At 47.4% G+C, this 21,788-nt stretch overlaps 1 protein-coding gene across 5 annotated transcripts in view; it reads left to right on the forward strand.

The window, feature by feature from the left end:
- PHACTR4 (phosphatase and actin regulator 4) overlaps positions 1–21,788 on the forward strand; it is a 68,511-nt gene that overhangs the window by 42,225 nt on the left and 4,498 nt on the right. For 4 of the 5 annotated variants that reach the window (XM_049820456.1, XM_049820458.1, XM_049820455.1 and 1 more), the window contains 8 exons: positions 11,039–11,215; positions 11,660–11,740; positions 14,904–15,068; positions 15,199–15,558; positions 18,914–19,490; positions 20,188–20,411; positions 20,874–21,024; positions 21,667–21,722. In XM_049820456.1, coding sequence (XP_049676413.1) covers positions 11,039–11,215; positions 11,660–11,740; positions 14,904–15,068; positions 15,199–15,558; positions 18,914–19,490; positions 20,188–20,411; positions 20,874–21,024; positions 21,667–21,722 — 1,791 coding nt within the window. The remainder of the gene's footprint in view (positions 1–11,038; positions 11,216–11,659; positions 11,741–14,903; positions 15,069–15,198; positions 15,559–18,913; positions 19,491–20,187; positions 20,412–20,873; positions 21,025–21,666; positions 21,723–21,788) is intronic. The other variant, XM_049820459.1, reaches the window with a different exon arrangement.

Here is a 21,788-nt window from a genome sequence, read left to right on the forward strand (position 1 = left end):
TGCCAGATAGTCTTGTTATTTTCTTTGTGGTGGTTCGTAAGGCCTGATCAATGATACAGAAATGTGAAAGGGCTTTATTGCATGATTGTGTTTTCACAGCCTAGCGAGTTACTGTGCAGCACCAGAGCCTGAGTAACTGTTGCACGTGCTCTTGGACTGCAGCTGCTGTGAATTTAAATGCATTCGTTTAAATCTCTTTCAATGAAATTTAAGCTAACGTTTCATGTTTTACTAATGTAGAAATAAGGGGTCAGGCATATGATTGTACTGCTGTGCTTTAACAGCCTACCATGTGTCATCTATTCTTCAGCAGAGCTTTGTGCACTCTTAATTCACAGCAAATGCAATATAAAATGCAATGGCTTTAATCTCCTTGGAAGTCAGGCAAGTCTAGATGCAGTGTTTAGAGTTCTGTAGCATTCCTAGATGCAGGGATATTTTTTCCAGACCTCCTTCCAAGCTGGACAGCTGATTTACAGACTTGGAGAAGTCTTCCAGCCTCTATCTCCAAACTTTGTGGGCCCCTGCCAGATGGCAGCATATTTAAATGGCTTTAAAATGGCTTTTTTCTTTGTTTCAAAGCAGAGCGTCTTAAATGAGGTAGAGCATGCCTTGTGAATCAGTATGTTAATTGGCCACGGTGAAAATCAAAAGTACTTGGAAGCTGACTGCTGTGGCTGACCAGACAGAAATGCAGGCTCTTCTTCCGAGCACAGAGATGTCTGGTGGTGGGAGGCTGAGAAGAGCAATGCTTTCAGGAACGTCCATATGTTCTGCGCGAGGGAGGAGAGTGCTATTTGCTCTTCCGCCTCCACGTGTCTGCTGATCCCTTGCTCCTCCACCTGCTCCTGCTGCCGTGCTCTTGCTGTCCATGGGGATGGTGGTCATCTGCTCAGCAGGCAGGGCTGAAGGACAAGCAGGGTGCTGATGCAGGTGGAGAAGGTGCAGAGGTGTCCTGCTTCCTCCTGTGTTTTTGCAGCTGTGCTTTGGAAGAAAGGAATGGATGTGCAAGTTGTCCCATGGCATGTCTAGTATGTTAGTGGAGGAACCAAGAGCATCAACGTCTTCCAGGTGTGTTTGTGGCTGAGGTGGAGTTTTATTAGATTTCAAAACTAGCCCCTTCCCTTTCCTGGGATGTGTTGGCTGCAAAACTGCCTCCCACTGCGACATGCGGCTGTGAATGGCGATCTCTGCTGCTGTGAAGCGGGCGTTCGCTTTGGGTGTCTGACTAATGTGCAGCATTGATTGTTCCCAGCTGCACCAGCCCAAAATGACAATCTGGATTTTGTTGTTTCCCAGAATAGAAGATTTTTACTATTGGGACTGCTGCAGTAGTGAGCTTGTCCTGAACTCTTCCTGGCTGCCTGAGTAATATTCAGCGATATTGAAGCACTGTGGCTGCTGTCCTGACAAGGACAGGGACCTTGAGGGCTGCAGCAAATCTTGGTGTGTTTAAAACTGCTTTTTCCTACAGCCATTCCTACAGTGGGAGAGAGCAAACCTGGATGTGTCAGATAGGTTCAGGTTCCTGATTAGTCACTGGTGCGATGCCGCAGCACATTCCTGTATGTTTTTGAAAATTATTTTTCCTTTTCCCTTGAGTTAAGATTAAGCTTCTTGATCTTTAAAGGTTTTCCCAGTCCTCTGTGGCGTACAGGGGCAGGAAATGATCTGTACGTTCACTGAAGTCCTAACGCAAATTTTGATGAAAAAGAATCCAAGGGGACATATTTAAACTCTGGAGATCTTTGCTGTGATGCAAATGTTAGGAGGGCATATTTGTTACCTTGCCTATCAAGATGTGACACACGAATGAAAAATAAACTCTTACTTTCCATGTTAAATTTAAATTTTCCTTTGTTAAATTTCAATTAAACGAGAAGACACATTCCCTGCTCCTATCTTCTTCCTGGTAACTTTAGCAGAGAGAGGAATTGCTATGAAATTGTATTTTTATTATTATATGTCTGGATAGATATGTATCAGCTCAGGCACTCTTTTTGAAATTCCCTTTACTCTTAGGACGGTGCAGCTCCTACAACAGTTAAGAGTACCATGCTTTCTCATTCATGACCGCCTTGGTTTGTATTTTGCAGGCTCAGGTATGTTATTACCTCCTTGAGCCTGTTTGGGAGGTGAAACCCCTCCGTGTATTGGCATGCATGGTTTCTCCAAGCCCTTCCTTGAGCAAAGCACGCCGGTCTCCCCCTCTCCTCGCTCCCAGCTTTTCTTCATTCTTGCTAAACTTGATGCGAGGAAGGAGCGAGGGGTGTTGATGATTTGGATTATGCAGCTAAGTGGCTGGAGCGTGGCTGGCTGTCTCCTCCCCTTCCTGAGCTTCGGCCCTAGCCTGCTCTGCTCTGGAATGACAGGCATTCCTGCGTGAAGGGAGCTGGCACAGCCGCCTATTTATGAGAATCAAGTGCCCGGCCATGGGGTACAGGGAGAACAGGACCTGCGCTGGACTGTCGGACACCCATGTGGTTGCCTGAGAGTTGGCAGCCGCCTCGCTCGCCAGGCTCTTTCCCAGTCCGAAGGGTGGATTTATAATTTTAAAGGACTAAAGTGCTCTCTCAGGGTAGACTTTTTTTCCTCTCTCCCTCTCCTGCCTCTTCCCGGAGAGCTGCTTAGAAAAGAATTTAATGGGGCAGCCGCACTTCTCGAGACCGGTAAATCCAGCTGCTTTTGGTGAGTAATGGAGGGCAAGGGAGATGGAGGAAACTTTGGGGCTGCGGCAGGGCAGGATTGCAGGTGAAACGGAGGAGTTGGGAGGAGTGGAATGCGGGGCTTGTGTAACCTGCGCCCGGCTTGGTAGCTGGGAAGAGAAGCCAGAGAAATAACTCTTATTTCCTTCCTTTCTCTTACTCATGTCACATGCAATTGCTGTGCAACACGTTCTGCTGATCTTCAGACAGGCTCCGAGCTGCCGTTTTTAGAGGTAGCCTCTGTCTTGCATGGCCAGGTTCAGGGACACTAGCTTTGCAAAGCACTTGGATAGTGGTAAATTCACCTGAATGGCATAGGAGCCAGCCCCGGTAGTCTGACCAGACCAAAGCTGCCCAGAGCTACCTCCTTGTGTGTAATGTCACCCAGCTTTTTGGGGCAGCTATAGTAGTTTTTGGGGGAGAAGTGGCTTGGCAGTGACCTTCCTGTTTGTTTTCTCTCTCTACTCTGTGAGGTATGAGTAACTGGCAGGCTGTAGCAAACACAACCTTGCTTTAAGTCCTGGAAGTAGCACTACTTCCAGAACACTGCGTGTAGGTCAGTGTTATTTCCAGGTCTCTGTCTTAGGTGCTGTTCCCAGTGCTAGGACTGCTATATACTCACTATAAGAGGAGACTTTATGCATCATGCTGTTCCCTTTTATCTCATACAGACTTGCTGTCAGCTGTCTGGGCTGAATTGCTTACTCTCATCTGTACAGTGGAATTATCTGGTTTTTAGAGAAACCTTTGACATTTGCACATGGAGGAACTCCCTGAGATACAGATTTATTTTTTTCTCATTCTTTTTCACTTTTATAACTTTATACCTACCAAGTATTTTTAGGGCTCAGATTAAACCAGTGATTCGCTCTTACCCACCCCCAGTTCACTCCAGCTAGTCTTGTTCAAGAGCTGCTAAAAATAAGTGGTATTGAAAGAGTGGAAGGGAGAAGTAAAACTTCAGTCGTCTTCGTACTGTCATTGGAGATTAACAGCATCTTCTCCTTGGATTTATGTGCTGTTAGAAGCTGACCTGTACAATCTTGGGCTCTTTCTCTCATCAAGTACCAGAGATGGTGGTAATTTTCAGGGGAGTGGGGGCTCACTTGGTGCAATGACATTGTCCTTTGCTGGAGAGTGGACTCCAGCAGACCTGGTGTTTCCTCAACTGGTCATTTGCTATCTGAAGTCTTTTTTCATTGCACAGCTTGCATAGTTCCTACTGAATAAATTGTGAACTTGAAGAGATGGTTCTTGCATTAACTTTGGCAGGATGCTGTTGAAAAGAAAGGTCTTGTGAAGGTTATGGTGATGAGAAACGTACAAAAAACAGGGAAGCTGAGGGCTGGGACTATTTGAGACAGTTTTGTGACCACAGCCTTTTATTGCTGTGAGGTCAGGATTCATGTCTTCCCTGGACCATTCAGGAAATGCACATGGTTTTTAAAGCTGTTGTAGGAAGCTTAAAAACATTTACCTAAAGCACTTTTTTGATACTTTAACCTTAACAGCATTTCCCTCAAAAGAGCCTTTGTTTGCTTTTTGAGTTGTAGCTGTTTGCTTGAAAGCTTTTTGGATCCTTAACTGCTCTGCCTGGCGAAGACGAGGGAGCTGAACTATTCTCCAGTCTGTGCATCAACACTGTTTTGGCAACGGGAGGGTTTGTTGCAGTCCCACAGTGTTAGCCAGTGCAGGCTCGATGTTGCGAGGCAGTCGGTCCCGCTGTAGCCTTAGGTCCAGGCTGTACTGCAAAACACGCTTCTGAAGGTACAGTGAGGTGAGGTGTATAATGAGCAGCCACATTCTCAGCAAAAGTTCTGATGCACCTTCTGGGCTTGTGTGATAGCAGAACTTCAGGTGTGTGTGTAAACTTAGGAAAATAAAGGTGATTAAGCAGAAATGTTCAGAGTTGCTGCTGTGGCATTGAAGTGCCTAATTTGTCTGAGTGCTTTTTAGCTCTCAGCTAAGTGTTTACACTGTCTTTTGCTGTAGCACAGTCTCACTGCTGCAGTTCTGTCTGGATGTGAGCCTTGAGGCTATGACTGTGAGACAGAAATGCCCAGTGAGCTCCTTATGAAGAGAAACTCCTGGGATTTGTGGGAATCCTGTAGTAACTACTATGATAAGAAGTGGATCAGGTTCTGGGTGAACTATGGTTTGCAGATGGAAAGAATCGGGCTCAAGCTCATGGTTTACACGCTATGCAAGTCTGGTTACAAAGTAAAATACTGATGCTTTCTCATTTCCTTTGTGAGGATGTCTCTTAATGAAGATAGAATTTACCGGATCTTACATCTCTGCAAAGGACTGGGGCAAAGAGCCAGTTGTAGTGCAGGCAGTGGTGAGACACATCTTCTTTTGGAGTTAAAGTCTGCTCTACCAACTCTTGGATGTCTGCAGAGATATTTTAGGGAGAAAAGCAGCATGTTCTCGGTCTTTTCCTAACAGCTTCAGTCTGCAGTCCTGTCCTGGGGCTCACTGACCCTTCATCCTTAAAGGATTGTGCCATTTTCTTCGTGAACACTGGCAATCAGTAGTTTCCCTCCCGGGCTTAAAGCAATATAATACGAATTGTCAGCATCTGGGATGAGATTCTTTGATTTCTTCACAGCCTTCAGTCTTGCTTTGTTAGGGTCTCCAACTTGGATCTTGAAGTGATTTTTAGCTTATGTAATGGTGTACCAGTTAAAAACAGAACTTCTCCATAGCCATGCTGGTTTTTGATGGTGTGTGGCCCAAGTTAAAATGGTTTAAAAATTCACTAGAACTAATTTTGCAATCACCTACACTAGATGCAGCTTGGTTCAATTTTTTTTTTAATACTATGCATCAGAGGTCCTGCTATCTCATGTACTGTTGCAGGTATCTTCCCTATGAGAGGTGATCCTTAATGAAAGAAAAACTTTTTGTTTGTTCATGTTGGTACCTGAAGTCTCTGCTGTGCCTTTTTCTAGGCTGGTAGTGCATTGCTGTACAAAAGGGTATTCTGGGGCTTGATCTCTGAAGAGGGTTAACTATATCTGCTCATGTGATGGCCTTTCCTTGCTTGGACCATGGTGTGACCATTAAACCGTTACATTTATATTGTGGTATTTCCTAAAGGTCAGCTAGATAGCTGCTTGCTGTTGTGTGTGCATGGCAATGGTGTGAACACATGTGGGATTCATGTATGGCGTTTTTAATTGACCCCACGGATCCTGGCTCTGCTGGTTTGACTGATTGAGAGTAGTGGTAGAAGTGAAAGCGTTACCATCTTTCATAGGAATAGCAGTCCCAAGCCTGACAAAAGCTTTGGGAGCAGATGACACATGCAGCACTGCAGCCACTTGCTGACTGCGTGACGAGCTTGGAGACCAACTGCAAGTCTCCACCTTCTTGCACAGAAAGGGTTTGTCTTCTCTGGAAAAAGACATTACAGCAGTAGCTCAACACCACCCGTGTTCTTGCACAACAGTTTGCACCTAACACAAGGTGCAGTGGGAGAAGAGCTTTTTTCTGCCTGCATCTTAATGGCAAGACTTGAGTGTAAATGTGTGTAGCAGTCTGCAGGGGGAGGGTTTGAAAGACCAGCTGGCCAGGCGTACTGATGGAGAATTGCATCCCTAGCTGCTTGGCACTGCTGGAGCTTTCTGCCTTCTTGTGTCTCCAGGCTGTGCCAATTTTGTGACGTTTCCCTAGACTATTCCAGTCTAAACATTTTGGGTTAACACAAATCTGCTGTTTAAACAGCTCAAATTCACCTGCTTGTTTTGATGGAACAGGATCAGGACATGTTAAGTGTTTCAGAGAGAAGATCTGAAATGGCAGCAGGCTCTGGTAGGGAAGCTGGGAGATAGCAGCCAGGGCATAGCTCCCTCCCCAGATCCTGCTGGGTCCTGGGGGTCTGTTGGAGGCATGGCAGGTTGAGTGCTCCAGGCCATCTACTAGAGGAGAATCACCCACGCTTGCCTGGGACAATGAGCTGAAGTTGCAGTAGATGCTTTATTCTGGAGCTTTTCTCAAATGGGGCTGTATTGCGGGGCAGTGCGTTAGGCATGGCGTGCTGGTGTCAGGGTGGGCTCTGTGGGGCTCTCCCTACTTCAGGGTCACTCTTCCGAAGTGGGTACTTCATGTCATTCTTGCAGAAAGGTTAAACGAGGTCGTGCTTTGGCATGGGGGCACATTAGGGACCTGCTTATTGGAAAAGCTCTTGACCTTCTAATGAGGACACCCCTGGGTTCACCTGCATGACCTCATTTAAACTTTTATATAAATTTTAAATGGGTTTTCCAGCCTGGGACCGCAGTGAGGAAGGTGAGGCTGGTCTCCTGGGCACAGACTTGCCATGCAAGTAAACAGCTGCGGTGCTGAGCAAGGGACGGGTTGGGCAAGGCCATCAGCTTCCTGACGCTTCTCACCCTTCACTTAAAAGTGCGGTTCATCTTTTTTTGCCCGGTTTCTTTCCTCAAGCACTGTGCTGTGGTTCCTTAGCAGTTTCGAGTGCATGACTCGGATAAGGAGGGGTTTCTGCCTTGCATTGCAAAGCGGCTTAGGGACCCTCCTGTAACTTGTAGAGCAGAGCAAGAGGAGGCACAGAGAATCCACCTTGCTGAGGCTTCCTTCACAGTGAAGGCCGCTTGGGCAAGAAATGTCCTCTCTGCACCATTTCATGGAAATTTGAGCTGGAAATGGGCTGTGAATGGAAGGGACAGTCCTTTTCAGAGGGAGTATGAACACTATCTAATGTGAACAATCACCGAACAATGAGGTTATTTAAAATACATATCAGTAAAGCACACCTACAGCTGCTGATCCACCTGCTAATTAGCAGTAAATGTAATTCATAATTGCATCACAACAGACTGTTTTAAATGTCTATGTCCATGTGGTAATTATGGATGGTAAAAGGAAGAGTGCTGTGGAAGGGCATTGCAAGCTCTCCTGTGAGCAGCCTGTGCTGCAGAACTGGAAAAAATGAATCCCATTTTGTATCGGGTAGGGAAGTTGCTTTCATGGCATCAGTATTGCCCAGTGGGCTGTAGTGGTCTCAGGACGTTCACATTGTTTAGTAACGTGTATCAAGTTTTATTCTGCACAGAGCAAAAGGGATGGTGAAAATTATTAGGACTGTGGTTTTATGCTGTGAAGGGGTGCCTGGTATGCCTGTCTTGTGTGGCTGTTTTTAGACACTGAACTGATTATAAAACAGCAAAACCAAGTGTTTTCATGTTGGACAAGACCTGATGCACAGCACTAGCCTACAAGCAGTTGGTGGCATGGCTGATGAAGTCGCATGGCGGGGAAGCAAAAACTGAGTTATTCGATATTGATGCTGAATGTCTTTGTGAAACCTAGCTTTTGGATTAACCTGCATGATTGTAATTAATGGCAGTCAGGCACCTGGTGTGAAACTCCACCCTGAGATGGTATTTGATTCGACAGCCAGACCTGGACTGCAGAAGCTGCTGAAAGAGGTTCTTCCGCCTGGAGTAAAACTCGCATGTGGGCTCTCCCCCACCCTCCCTGCTTTTTGCTGCTCCTGCTTTGGGGATATCGTGTGTCTCCTGCAGTTTCGGCTCATCCTTTCATGTCCACTGTTCCTCCATAGCTGCTTGGAGGTGACTGTTGCAGGGGAATGCTTGTCGTTCTCCCTCTAATTGGAAATGGAGACATCACAGCTTGCTGAGGTCTCTGTTCATTAATCTGTGGACCTGATGGTTGAGTTTTCTTTTCATAACTTATTTTGCTTAGTACAGCACTCTGACACCTTGGGTGGCAAACAGCACATAAGTTACATTCCTAAGAGCAATTCAGGGAAAGGATATACATGAAGCGAGCTCGGTACGACTGCCTTCAGCGCTGTCACTGCTCCTTGGAAAGGTGAGGGAAATGCCTTTTTGTGTGGTACTTGGGATCCAAATTTGGTCCACAGATTGTGCATGACAAGCGGTCTTGCCTGCCTGGTAAACTTTGGGAACGCTCTATTGAACAAAGTGAATACTGCTTTTTAAAACTACATGTACAACTCCAGGGCTAATGTTCTAGTCTCTGAAGAAAGTGCCTCTAAACATCCAGACAATTCCTCTTGGGTTTCTGGAAGCCTGAAGTGCCATTTTTTTTGTCCCCACTGCCTCCCCTCCCTCCCAGCAGAAAATCATAGAATAGAGTGGCAGAAATCACAGATCGGTGCTGACATCTTGTATGTTACTTTCCACCCAATTTCTCTCCTGTTACGAAGCCAGATTTTTTTTAAGCGGCTCAGATGCTGAACTGATCTTGCTTTTTCAAATAAATGTTGGCTGGCATCAGCTTTTCTCTGGTTCTGAGTGAGCTTTCTGTTAGGGGTCTGATACTAAAAAAAAACAACCAAAACCTAAAACAACCAACCACCAAACAGAAAAACCCCATCAGCCACCACTGTGTGAAATCCAGAGTCCCCATGAGTGAGAGAAGAGAAACCTGTACAGAACTGGAAAGGTCATGTAATTTAAATAAAGTCTGAAATCACCACAGTAGCTTTGAAAAGCCTTTTTTCCTGCTGGTTAGCACAGTGGCACTTCCTTGCCACTCCGGCCTCTTGGTAAACCGGAGTCCTGGGCTGGCTTTCCTCTTCCTCCGTTGTTCCGTTAGACTGCACTTCTTGCGGGTGATCTAGATCCTCCTACTGAAATACTCTCTGGTTTCCCTTGTGCTGCTAACATGGTCTCTGTTGCTCTTCTCTTCCCTATTATTCAGTGATCTTCCATTTCATTTGTGCTCAGACTGAAAAACTGAGGTCCAATTGTCTTGCAGTCTTGCGCCATGACAGCCTGGCCCCAGCCCATCTGGTCTGAGGCTGCTCGGGAGCCTGTGGCTGCGGCTCCCCAAGCTTGATGCTTCCTGGGGTCTAAAATATTATGCTAGGCAGCACTACAGGGTTCCAGGTAGAGCTCCAACAAACAACTCATTTTTTTTCCCCGTTTGTTTTTTTTTTTTTCCCCTGTCCTGAACCTGCTCTTCCCCATGTTGACGGGAGTCTGCTTTTTCACATCTGGGTCTGTATCCTTGGTGGATATTTGTAGCATATAGCAGATACATTATTAGCCCTTTGTCCTATGTGCAAAATGGCTTTCCCCTAAAATTCCTTTCCCAATCTCTTAGCCTCAGGAGATGGGATTCTTGGCTGAACTTTCTGCGTGGCCTACGGGGTATTGTCTTTTCTGCAGGCACGTCATGCAGGCTTGTCTGAAGTTGACTAAAAGGCCTTTTGTGATCCCAGAAGGCTTGCAAACTCCAGAACGTTTGACTTAGAGGCTCAAAAATAAGACGCGCAAGTGCAATTTGTAACACGGCACCTCAGCCTGCGGCATGCGGTGTTTGGCAGGGCTGCGTCGTAGGACTGTAGGAAGTCTCAAGGCTCTGTTCTCGATATTGCGTGTTTTCACGGAGTTCTGCAACGCAGCTTGGGTGCTCCTGTCTTTTGCAGTGCTGAAGCCAAGGGATTCTTGGTCTGTAAATTAAGACCATGAAGTAGGCCACCAGCTGGCTTCACTTAGGTTGTGTGCGCTCTGATTTTTATTTTTTTGCAGGCATTGCTAGATTCTGCTGATTGTAAGTGTTCCCTTATGTTTCATCAAATACCCAGAAAACAGCAACACCAGGCAAGCCAGAATTGATAGTCACCAGCTTAGCATTGCGTGCTCTGATTCTGCTTTGCAAATTGTTTCTTTATGAGCTTTTTTTGTTGTAGCAAGTTGGGGTTTTTTTTTGCGTGTCCCTTCCCAGCTCCGTGTCCTTCTTGTGTTGCTCTCCAGAGACTTCAAGTACAGTAGGTGGAGCGCAGGCCTGTATTGTGTTGCTTTCCTGTGTAGTTGTTGCTCTTGGCTGGCTTTGCTGGCCTTATTTATAGAAGGAAAAATCGGAGAGGCTAAGTTCTAGCACATACAGCTGTTGTAATGGGTCTGGTAATTTCAGTGTGTGTACACAGTCATGAAAGTCGGCTCTGCAGTCTGGAAGGTATTTATGTTCATGTAATTACTTGTGTCTAGCACCAGTTGCTTCCAGCTGAAGATGAGAAACTGCAGCAATGATTTGTGTTCCTTGGGCAAAACTGTGACACTGCAAATTTAAACTAATCCTTGTTTCATTAGAAAGCCTCTTATCGGTTACTCTTTGCACTGTTAACATTGGAAACCCCACTCTTGTCTCCCTAAGCTAATGTGAAATGCTGACGGGTTACATGAAGGCATGGAGTCTTGCTACCTTCTTTGCATGAACGTGCGCCACCGTTTCCCAGTGTGCAGGGGGCAGGCTGGTGGGAGGTGGCAGCTGCTATCTGCAGCATGAAGGTAACTTCTTTATTCTTTTCTGTGCAGCCGAAGAGGTGGATCACCCCCCAACTGATGCCGGCATGGGGGTAGACGTTTTGGAATCTGGTGACACAACGCCACCTACAAAGAGGAAAAGCAAGTTTTCAAGCTTTGGCAAGATCTTCAAACCCTGGAAGTGGAGGAAAAAGAAAAGCAGTGACAAATTTAAGGAGACTTCAGAAGGTAGAGTAATTGGGACTGGGTGGGAGTCCCTTCTTCCACTTGGGAAAACTGCCATTAGCCATCTGGCTAGTGAGAAGGGCTTGCTGTCACAAGCCAGAGTGCTGAGACATGTAAGAACCAAAATGTGACTTTGGTGATGGGCTGGCACCTGCAATCTCTCCAGAAACACTTTGCCATGGAGCAGTAGTTTCAGACAAATAAATTCCTTTCTTGCAAGGAACCTCCCCAAGCAGCTGTGGGGAGGGAGGGTTTGCTCCACAATCACCAATCTAGTGTGAAGTGCAGGCCTGAACGTGCAGTCCCTCCTCCCTCCTCTTAATCCATGCAAAAAACAGTGAAATTTGAAGCCCTTTTATTTCCTCCAGAGGATCCCTTTAAGAAAGTATCTTCTTGAACTTCCAGCTTACCCTGTTTTCTGAGTGCTCTTTTTCAATTTAATATCAGTTTTAGAACGAAAGATTTCTATGCGAAAGCCAAGAGAGGAGCTGGTAAAAAGAGGGGTTCTGTTGGAAGACCCTGAGCAGGGTGAGTCTGCAAATGAACTTCTCCTCCTCCTGTCTGTGTTCTGTGTAGCTGATCTTCTGGCAAAACCTCACCCTTGTAGCCATTCTTTTTCGGGAGACAAATTTCAGGGCTCTTTGCTAATGTGGTTCCTGTCTGTTTGTCCTGCCCCTTTCAATCTGCTCTCTTGTCTGACTTTTGCACCTGGCAAGGAACGCAGCCTGTTCAGTGAGGAAGGTGTTGCTAAGAAAGTGCAATGCCTGTCTTGGACATCTTCCTGTCTGCTGCCAGTGGGGAGGGGTGTTCTGTGTGTCACTTCCTATCCTGTCCCTCTTGTACGTGTCCTGCTCCAGCCACCTTGTCTTGTCCTGCTAAGCTCCTCTGTCACGCTTGCACTTGCCATCTCTGGCTCGTTCTGATCACACTCCAGACTTCACTCTAACCGCTGTGGGAGAGGCGCTGACCTCGGAGCTCAGGTTCAAAGGCCTTAGGCTTGGAAAAAGAAACCAATCAATGACTTTTGAGCTGCCTGGGTAGGGCATTTCCTTAAAGAGTTATAGATGAGATGCTTCATGGTATGGTGTCACAGTAGTCACGGCCAAGCTTATTGAAACTTGCGCTGCTGTCAAAGAAGTCTTACCCCTTTTCTGTCATCCCTGATGTCTCTGAGTTGGGGCTACCCTGCCAAAATAACTCCTCAGCCAGACCATCATCTAGTCACCTGGCTGCATGTTGGGTGATGTGGGTACAAGGGAAGGGTCAGGAACTTGTGGTGGGATAGCAGCCCACCTTTCTGGGTGGCAGCGTGGTCTTTGGCTTAAAGCAATGTCTAATTGCACCTCAAAAGGCATACTGCAGAGGCAGCCTTAACCTAATGCAAATTTCAGGGTTCTTCTAAGAAAGACGCAGAGTGGAAAAGTGGGGGTGAAAAAGTGGTTTTCAGACCAAACCACTGAAAGCAAAACTGAGAGGTAAAGTCCTAACACAGCTGTTTGCAGCTACACTGTAATGAAAGCCATCTACAACTACCCAAGGCTGTAAATGCTGGTGGAAGAGTTCACTGGGGTACAAAAGTGTATGAGGTCACAGGATGAAACTGTGGAAGAGAGATCAAAGGCTTTGGGTAACAAACTTCCAACTAGAGATGACAGAGGAGAGATCTTCCGAACTGTAAGGATGTAACAGAAGCGTGGCTAAGAGCTGGAATTATTTTCTGCTTTGAGTCATCTGATCTGGCTTAAGAAACAGAAGATGGCTATAATCTGGACAAAGTGCAAACCCAAGGTATGAGGGAGCAGTCAGTATTGTCAGGAGGGTTAGATTAGAAGGTGCATTATCTTAATCCTTTCTATGAGTTTAAGACACTTGGGCAGTCATAAGATGGGGGTGGTAGGTTATTGTATTTGCTTGCAATTTTAAAACCTGCTCTTACAAGGTCAGTTAATTTTCTTAGGCAAGTTCTTAGGGGAAAAAGTGCTGGAAACCCTTTGAGACGAGCAAGTGAGGAGGTAGGGAAGAGGTATAGTGGAGGCTTTCAAACCCCATGCAGCTGGGAGAGGAGGCCCTGCTGCTGTCTGGGCGGGCTGGCTGTCAGCAGGTTGTGCTGGGCTTACAGGAGGGAAAGAAGATAGCGTTGGACTGTGGTGACCTTGAAGGAGGTCACTGGAACTGAAGTTGAGAGTAAGGTGGTGTGAAAAGGCCATCAGGAGCATTCTGCATGTGTTGCAGCTCCCTGCCAGAGAAGGGCATGCGAGGTTTGAGTGGTAAGGAAAGCTAGATCATGCTGTTCCTATCTCCCTTGCTGAAGACTTCAACTAGCCAGAGGCAATTGCTGCTATAAAAAGCTCTGGCTCACCTCTTGAGTTTCAGCCCTGGCTGGGGAGGAAACTCTCTCTTGGTGCTGTCTGCACTTCCTGCGTTTCAGGGAAGGGCAGTTAAGCAAGTGAGGCAGCACAGTCTTCCATCCCCTCTCAGGAACCAAGGCTATTTTTTGCAGAAAAGAAAGCCTGGGGAACTTTTGGCGGCTTGGCATCTTTGCTTTTGGCTTCTGAATAATGCCAGGTTAGGGGAGGGGAGGTAATACCTTGGGGGGGAGAGAAGAGGTGATGAGGGCTGTGGAATAAATAACAAATAAATCAGACCACCAGAGCATGCTGAGGTCTGACACCTGGGTGGCCCATGGTGCCATACACTGCAATTGCTTGAGAGATGGTAGGCTGAAAATGCTAAGGATTTTTAATCAAATTGGTGATGTATCAATTCAAGTTTTCTTGAGTTGGAAAGCAGTTAAAATGGGCAATGTCCCATTAGAGTGGATGCTAAATCTGATTTGGGAATAATATTATGAAGAGTTTGTCCTGTCAGGGCAATTACAGAGGCAGAGAATGGTTGAGTATTTCCTCATTGTGACTAGGGCTTTAACTGCTCCCCAAAAGCATGGGCTGAAAAAAGGATGGTTTTTTTTCCAAAAGAGGTCTCGCTTCTAACATTTGGGAAACTCCATGCTAGAATCTGTAAAAGCAGAAATAGTCAAGATGAACTAAATCAGATTCTGGAGATGTATTATTACATCTGATTAAAACAAAGGTAAAAATATTGAGGAAATATGCCTTGTTATGGGATGTTTTGGGTAGAGCAGTGTTTTTTGTGCAAAATTCAGGGTAGAAGCAGAAGGAAAATAGAGGTGCTTCAACTTAATTTTAAGACTTTATCAAAATCTATTATTGCATGTCCAGTAGATTACTTGGCTAGTGTTGGAATTTTTATTGCAGCAGAGAATTTTTGAATGCTGTGTAATGTTGGGTAGATACAGAAGCTGCTGGAGGCTTTTAACTGCAATTGCAGCTTTCTTGGGCTGTGGCACAGCATTGGGCATACTAGTCCTAAATGCAGTAGCATTCTTTCTAAACAAGGTGGTAGATTAAGAGGCTGCTGAAGAAAAACACTTGATGGGATACAGTGCTGTACTGTTTTGCTTGTTGATAATGAAATCAAGGGCTCTCAGCTTCAGCTAGTTGGTGTTGCTGTGCACTCCTCTGCAGAAGGTAGACTGAAGACCAGCTGTTTCAGAAGCCAGAGAGAAGTTGGTGTGGATCGATGGTGGTTCAGTCAGCTCAGCCATATCTCATCTGTCTCCTGCTTTCTGAGTGTTTTCCATTTGCTTCTTTCCCTTCCCATCCCCTTGCAGATGGTGAAGAACCAGACAAGCTGAACTCACCTGCACTGAAAAATGGCCATACAGTCCCAATCGGTGGTCCCGGGGTTTGTAACCTGGCCAGCCAGGAGGAAGAGGCCACAAAGTCACCTAGCCTTAGGAAGCCTGCTCCAGCTGAGGAACCAAAGAAAAGACAGGGTAAGAAACCAGATGTGTGCAAAAGTGATTGCTCCAGATTCTCCCCGGACCAGTTTTGAATTCTCGTCTGATTCCTCCCACCCCACTCTGGGTCCTCCAGTCTCTTAAACCCAGCTGTCTCACTTTGCAGGCTCCTCCAGCAGCCACTCTGGGCCCGAACTGGAACCACCTCAGGAGCCATATGTTCCCAGACAGCCTCTGCTTCCTCCAAAAAGACCTCCCTCCACTTCCCAGGAGACAAATGAAGTGCAGGCGAAGGATCCAACGCCTGCCAGCAGCACTGCAAAAACTGCACACTCCACCACAGTCCCTGTTGCAGCAAAGACAGTCAATTCCACAGCTGCCCCTTCCCCAGCCCCCAGGACTCTGCCCCCTGCTCTTGCTAGTGCCAACACTACTGCTCCCACGAGTACAACCAGCACAGCTCCTGCCAAACAGCCTCCCGTCCCTCCTCCCAAACCTGTCAATAGAAATAGCAACTCAGTAATAGGTAAGTGCCTCCATAAGCTGATTTTTGTACCCTGGGATGTTCTGGAGCCCTTGTTCTGAGAGTCTTTTCCCTTCTTAAGGGATGTATGATGTAGCAAATGTTGTATCATGAATGATGATGATGACCATCTTTCCTGAATACAGTCCAGTTTGGACTCAGGAGATCTGCCAGTGTTTAGCCAGGGCACACATACTGAGAACAAGGTAATTAATGGAGTCTTCTGCCATGAGCCATCCAATTTGTCAGACATGCGTGTTTCCAACAGCTACCTGCAGGAGGGAATCCCTGCCTGCTTTTGGTAGGAGTCAGGGTGCTGTAAGAGAGAGGGGAAGGCATTTCTCTGTCAACTGTAAGACAGTATCTTTGCATGTTGATGCTTCGCTGAGGGCTGGGATTCAGCTATGGACAGGGACAGCTGGGATTGGTGGATGGTGTATGAGATTTTTGCTTTGTGAGACTATGGTCAGTGAGAATTGATGCTTTCAGCTGGTCTTTGCAAAAAAAAAACCCCCAACCAACCAAACCCAAACCACCAAAAAAATCCACATTACACCAAACAATGAAACAATGTCTGTAATGGCTGTCACTGCTGGGCTGTGTGGTTTCCACTTAGTGTGGAGAGCCCAGGAGCTGGCAGGGATAATTCAGACTTTCCTGGTTATATTCAGGCACCTTCTCAAAGGTCTGTGGCTAGGGTATTGCCATATTAGGCTTGTCCTTAAGTGTTGTCCCATGGATAAATCGGCTCAACCGTAATTTGAGCTGAATCTTCCCACTTAAAGAATTAAATGTTTTTCTCTCTGTAACTTTTCTAAGCAGAAGATCTGGCAAGAGTTTCTTAAAGCTGAATGAGTCCCTGCTTTCTTTAGGAATTTTAGAGGTCTTAAAGATGCAACATTGCTGGAGTAAATGAGACAACCTTCCATCAGTCGACGGCCTGTTCGTACTTCACAGACCACCTGCTAATCTTTCGCTTGGATTAGCAGAGGCTAGTACAGGTCAGGAAGGAGGTTTCTGGGAAGATCGATCAGACAGATCTGTGCTTATCACAGAAACTGGAGGCGTTACCCAGGTGTGGTTTCGGAGGCAGTGGTAAAAGCTTAGATCATGTGCAAGTTACCATTTGAAGGAGCCTGGGCCACTGCTTTCAGTACAAACTACATCTCTGTTCTGCTTGGAGCTTCTCCTTGCTCTAGCAGGTTTTGCAAGTGACCTCGATACGGTATTAAACACTCCTGTGTGCCAGACCAGCTTGATTAGTCTGACCATGCCTGAGCACTTGATGAAATACTTTCTTGTTTTCTTTAAGCTGCTGGCACGCATCACAGATGGTATTTGAAATGCCCCAGCGCTAATTGCAGGAGGTACTTGCGGAACAAAAAATGTGGCTGAAGACAGCAGTCTATCAAACCTATGTTCAGACCCAGCCTGCCTCTCTCCAACAATACAGGGCTGGGCTCAGAGCACCTGCGGCTGCAGGGGTGTGGAGGAGAGGAGAGCAGCCAGACCCTCTTTTGTCTCCTGGATGAGAATGCAGATGCAGAGAGAGACTTTGCAGCTCTCTGCCTGGCCATGCATCCAGCATGGTGGAGCTCTAACTGCGGCATGCATGCAGTCATTGCTATGTGAGCCTTGTTTTGTTGCTGTGGATAAACAGCAGCAGTGGAATTGGCTTCATGAGCTCTCCACAGGTCTTTGATGCATGCTCTGACTCGGGCATGTGTATGCTTTTGTGCTGCTATTCTAACCTAAGGCAGGGGAGGACTGTTAGTGTGCAGATCGCCCCTTTGCTCCCTTGTGGAGATGTTCCCTTATATTCATTCTCTGAGCAGTTCTGATGCAGCAGCTGAAAATAAGGCTTCCAAAACACTTTTGGGGAGTGGGAATTTAATCAGCATCAGCTTGAAAAAGCAAGCAGGGCAAATGGTGCTGTCCTCGGTGGCATGTCACACACAAGAGGTTGTGCCAGTTGGTGTACTGGGTTTATCGCACTGAAGGGAGACGGGCTGGCTGGGGAGGATGCTCTGAGTGGCACCCAGCCTTTTTTTGTCTCTTCCTTCTGCCAGCTGCTTGGTTCCTTTCAAAATCTGTTACTACCCAAAGGTGACTCGAGCCTGGTCCTGTCAGGCTTCAAGCACTGCTGAGGAGATACTGGAATCCCTCTGGGCTGAAGTTGATGGGAGCTGAGGGCACTCGGTGTCTTGCACGATCTGGCCCTTAATCTACAAGGGGAAAGTCTGAAAATGCTAAACATCCCAAAAATGTGCCCACCTCTCTCCAGTTATGCAGCCTTATCTCGGTGAAACACTCACGGTGAAACACTCACCGCTTGCAGCACCCTCTTGTGGTGTCTGGTACTGCGGATTCCTCCCAGTTCCTTGCTGGGGCCTCTGCTGTGACCATCACCGCCTCAGGTGAAATGTGCAGTAAATCTGATCCTCTTCAAGCAGGCGGGCAAAACCTTGCCCAGCCCAAGAAGCCATTGATACTTGAATGTTAAAGGCTACAAACTCCTAAAGCAAGAGCAGTTTTTGCTGGTGCAACTTCTTCCTTAGGAACCGAGGGGTGTTTGAGGAACCTGAGATTGCCTGCTGCAGGCATTTTCCGTGATATGACACGGTTTCTGTTTCTCCCTCTCTCTTCCATCACAAGAGCAGATAAAGTATATGTAGACTCAAGGCTCTTGGGTATTTTTGGAAGTTTTGCTAGTTATTTTGTAGTTGCAGAGAAGTTTGTATGGGGCTTAAGGAACAGAGTGCAGAGGGAATAGAGCAGAACCTCATCCTGAAACAGGCAGGAGCTGCTGGCAGCAAGCTGTTCTTGGGCTGGGTCTGGCAGATGAATGGAAATGGGGAGAGCACATTGCTGCTTGCAGTTCTGCTGACTTTTGCCATTGAGTGAGAATTCCTGAATAGTTTTCTGATGTGCAAGGGAGCCGTTAACACAACTGGAGTCTGGGATGCCTCGGATTCCTTTGCAAACTAATGCTGTAAATATAGCCATAAAGTGCCCTACATACCTGCATTCCTTGGCTGAGGCAGTGCACTGATCTGGGTGAGCTCCATCTGCTGTCACTTGAGGGCTGGTGCTGTTTCTCTCTCTCCAAAGCAGCAGGATGCACAGACGTCTCCCATCCTGCTTGTTTCTGGCTGCTCTCCCATCTTACCTTTGCTGCAGGAAGGACAAACTAGAGGCTTGCAACCTGGTTATTTCTGGCACGGTGTTCTAGTAGAAAAGCAGCAGACATTGCTTGGTCCAAGGCTCTGAGTGCTTTGCCATGCTTATTCCACACTGGTGAAGGGTATCTGGAAAATGCCCGGTTAAACTTAGTGGCTTTTGTGGTTTTTATTTTCAGCTGAACTTTCTCAAGCAATGAACAGTGGTACAGGCTTGTCCAAGCCTTCCCCTCCTCTGCCACCGAAGAGAGGTCTCCTGCCTAACAACACGTCAGAGGCAGCTATCACTTCCAAGCCCCCGAATGACAGGACAGTGACAGCTAACCGCCCCGCACTGATACCGATGCACATGACCTCTGCTTACCCACCACCCTCGCCTTCGCCGCCGCTGCCCACGCACATACCCCCTGAACCTCCGCGCATGCCCTTGCCTGCTTCCACCCCTGTCTTGGACCCTCCGCGCTCCCTGGACCTACCCAAAGAGACTCCTCCTCCTGAAGACTTCAGGTCCTTGGAAGTGTCAAAGAGGACGGCAGAGCAAGGGTTTGGCGAACCTCACGTGCTGCCTCGCCTGCCCCAGATCCCACTGCACATCCGTATCCAGCAGGCTCTGGCCAGTCCTCTGCCTGTCACCCCGCCTGCCGATGGGTCACACAGGGCTCACTCGCTGCTCTTTGAGAACGATGGCTTTGGAGAAGACAATGGCACCCTGGGCAGGACGAGATCCCTGCCTGTCACCATCGAGATGCTGAAAGTGTGAGTACCTCCTGTACATGCGTGCAGTAAACACCTAGCAGTGGCGTGGGTCACACTGGGCTCTGACGTGTTGGTGGTGTACTCCCTGCCTCTGTGAGGCTGTGGTGGTGAGGAGGGCTGCGGGCAGGGCTAGTTTCTTTGCTGGTTTTTGCAACAGCCTACAAACCATTTTGTCTGTTGGCTGAATCTGTGTTTCAGCCTCTTAGGAGGGGGCCCCTGCATCTTCCCCGTGAAATTAACCCTGTTTCTGGGATTTTATTGCTCACAAAGGGAAGTGGGTTGCAGACTACAAGCACAGGCTGATGCCAGGAATCCAGGCCTGGCCTGTCTTTAATTGCACCAAGACAAAACAAGGGCCTGGATTTCTTCCATTTGTGCCCTTCCTTAGCCATTCGTTTTGCAAAACAGAAGTAAGAAAAAGTCTGTCTTGTATTATAACAGAGTTGAACCTGCAAGTCCCAAAATAGGGGGCTGAGAGGGCTGTTTGGTTCTGCAAAGAACCTGCCTCTGGCATTTCCTCTGCCAGAGCTCCCTGTGCTTTGGAGAGAGGGGACAGTGCAGGATTGCATCTCTGGTTCCTGCGCTACCCGTAGATCTGCCTTCTATGGGTTGAGGAGACCTAACAAGGTGTTGATCTCAGGGGTATTCCCCAGCCCCTGTGGCATGCATTGAGATGTAATAGTGTGCTTCTTGTTAGTCCAGACGATGAGGAAGAGGAAGAAGATGACCAGGAAGAGGAGCAGAATTCAGGCCCTCGTGTGTATATTGGAGATGTGCCATCTGTCACAGTCATCCCGAAACTGGTACCTCAGGTCCTGCCAGAGGAGCAGGAAGGAGATGAAGGGATGAGCGACTCTGACTCGGAGGGCCCCATCCTGTACAGAGATGATGAGGATGAGGAAGAAGATGAAAGCCATAACAGTAAGGCTTTGACATTGCAGCTGGCTTTTTTTTCTCTGCTGAACTCATGGCTGGCTGTGTTGAGATCAGAATCAAAGAGCTGGTTCACACAGTGCTTCAAAGCAGCTGGTTCTTGGTTTCATGATGTACCACATGTCCTCTTCCTCGCTCTTTCAAAGGCTCTACAGCCAAACCTGTATGCTCATCTGCTGAGATGCACCCCCTCCAGTTGCAGATGGCTCCTGCAACAGCTTGTGCTGTCCCACCCCTTCAGGTGGGATAGCATTAGGTGAGCATGTGGGCATCACGCAGGAATGCTGGCTGTTGCTGTAGTGACTAGCTCTGGCTAGCTCTGGAGCTGTAGTGCAGAGTTTGGAAAGCAAGCCCCAGGGGAGAGCACAACTGCCAGGGGCACGTGGCTCATATCGCAGTGCTCAGGCACTGCAGTCTTCAGTTGCATCCCGTTGTTCTTCCTCCCCACAGGCACGCTGGCTAACAAAGTGAAGAGGAAAGACACGCTAGCTATAAAGCTGGGGAACACAACTGCACCACAGGAGGAGAAGATTGTCTTCCCTCGGAAGAGCAAGGAGGAGTGGAACGAAATTCGGCACCAGATTGGGACAACGCTGATCAGGTATGAAGAATGGAGGAGGGTCTTACGTTTGAGCCATTGGCACAGTGTGTGAGGGTGGAATCGGACAAAGCGCTTGCCTTGTCTAAGCAGCCTGTGCTGGATATGATGGGTGGTTGGGCACTGCTGCTGGGTCAGGGCTGGGAGGCTAAGTGTTGCTTTTCCTCCTCGGTTATAAAAGTTGGAAGTTCCTCCTGGAGTTGAGCAGTATCCCCTGACAGGCCCCTCTTTCCAGAGACTGAATGGACTGGGACGGGAAAATCTCAGGGACTACAGAAACATTACTGCTGTAAAATATGGATGGCATATAAAGACGTGGATAGATGCAGGCTGAGTGCAAATGCATTAGGTGATGGATTAAACTGGGGCTGCTGCTAGTCCAGGCTGTGCTGTCTGCTTGAGCTTTCTGCAAAGCTGTCTGTGAGGTTCTGAGAGGCCGTATCGCTTTCCTAACCTCTGCCTGTGGGTGAACAGCTGTTGGAGTGGAGGAGAGTGCAAAACAGGGCAGCAGTGATCTCCCTCCATTAGTGAATGAGGGGTTTCGAAGAGGCTTATCAGTGCACTGAAACCAAGCAGTTGTATTCTTCATTGCCTGCTGATGAAGGACCAGATAAAACATTATGCACTTGTCATGCTTTTCTTTAGGCGACTGAGTCAGAGACCAACAGCAGAAGAACTGGAGCAGAGGAACATACTTCAACGTGAGTAATGCTTCTCTAGTGGTCCTAAGTAATAAAGTTTGCCTTTAATATCTTAGTCCAAACATA

The sequence above is a fragment of the Accipiter gentilis genome, chromosome 17, assembly GCF_929443795.1.
Source record: "Accipiter gentilis chromosome 17, bAccGen1.1, whole genome shotgun sequence".
Lineage (NCBI taxonomy): Eukaryota > Metazoa > Chordata > Aves > Accipitriformes > Accipitridae > Astur > Astur gentilis.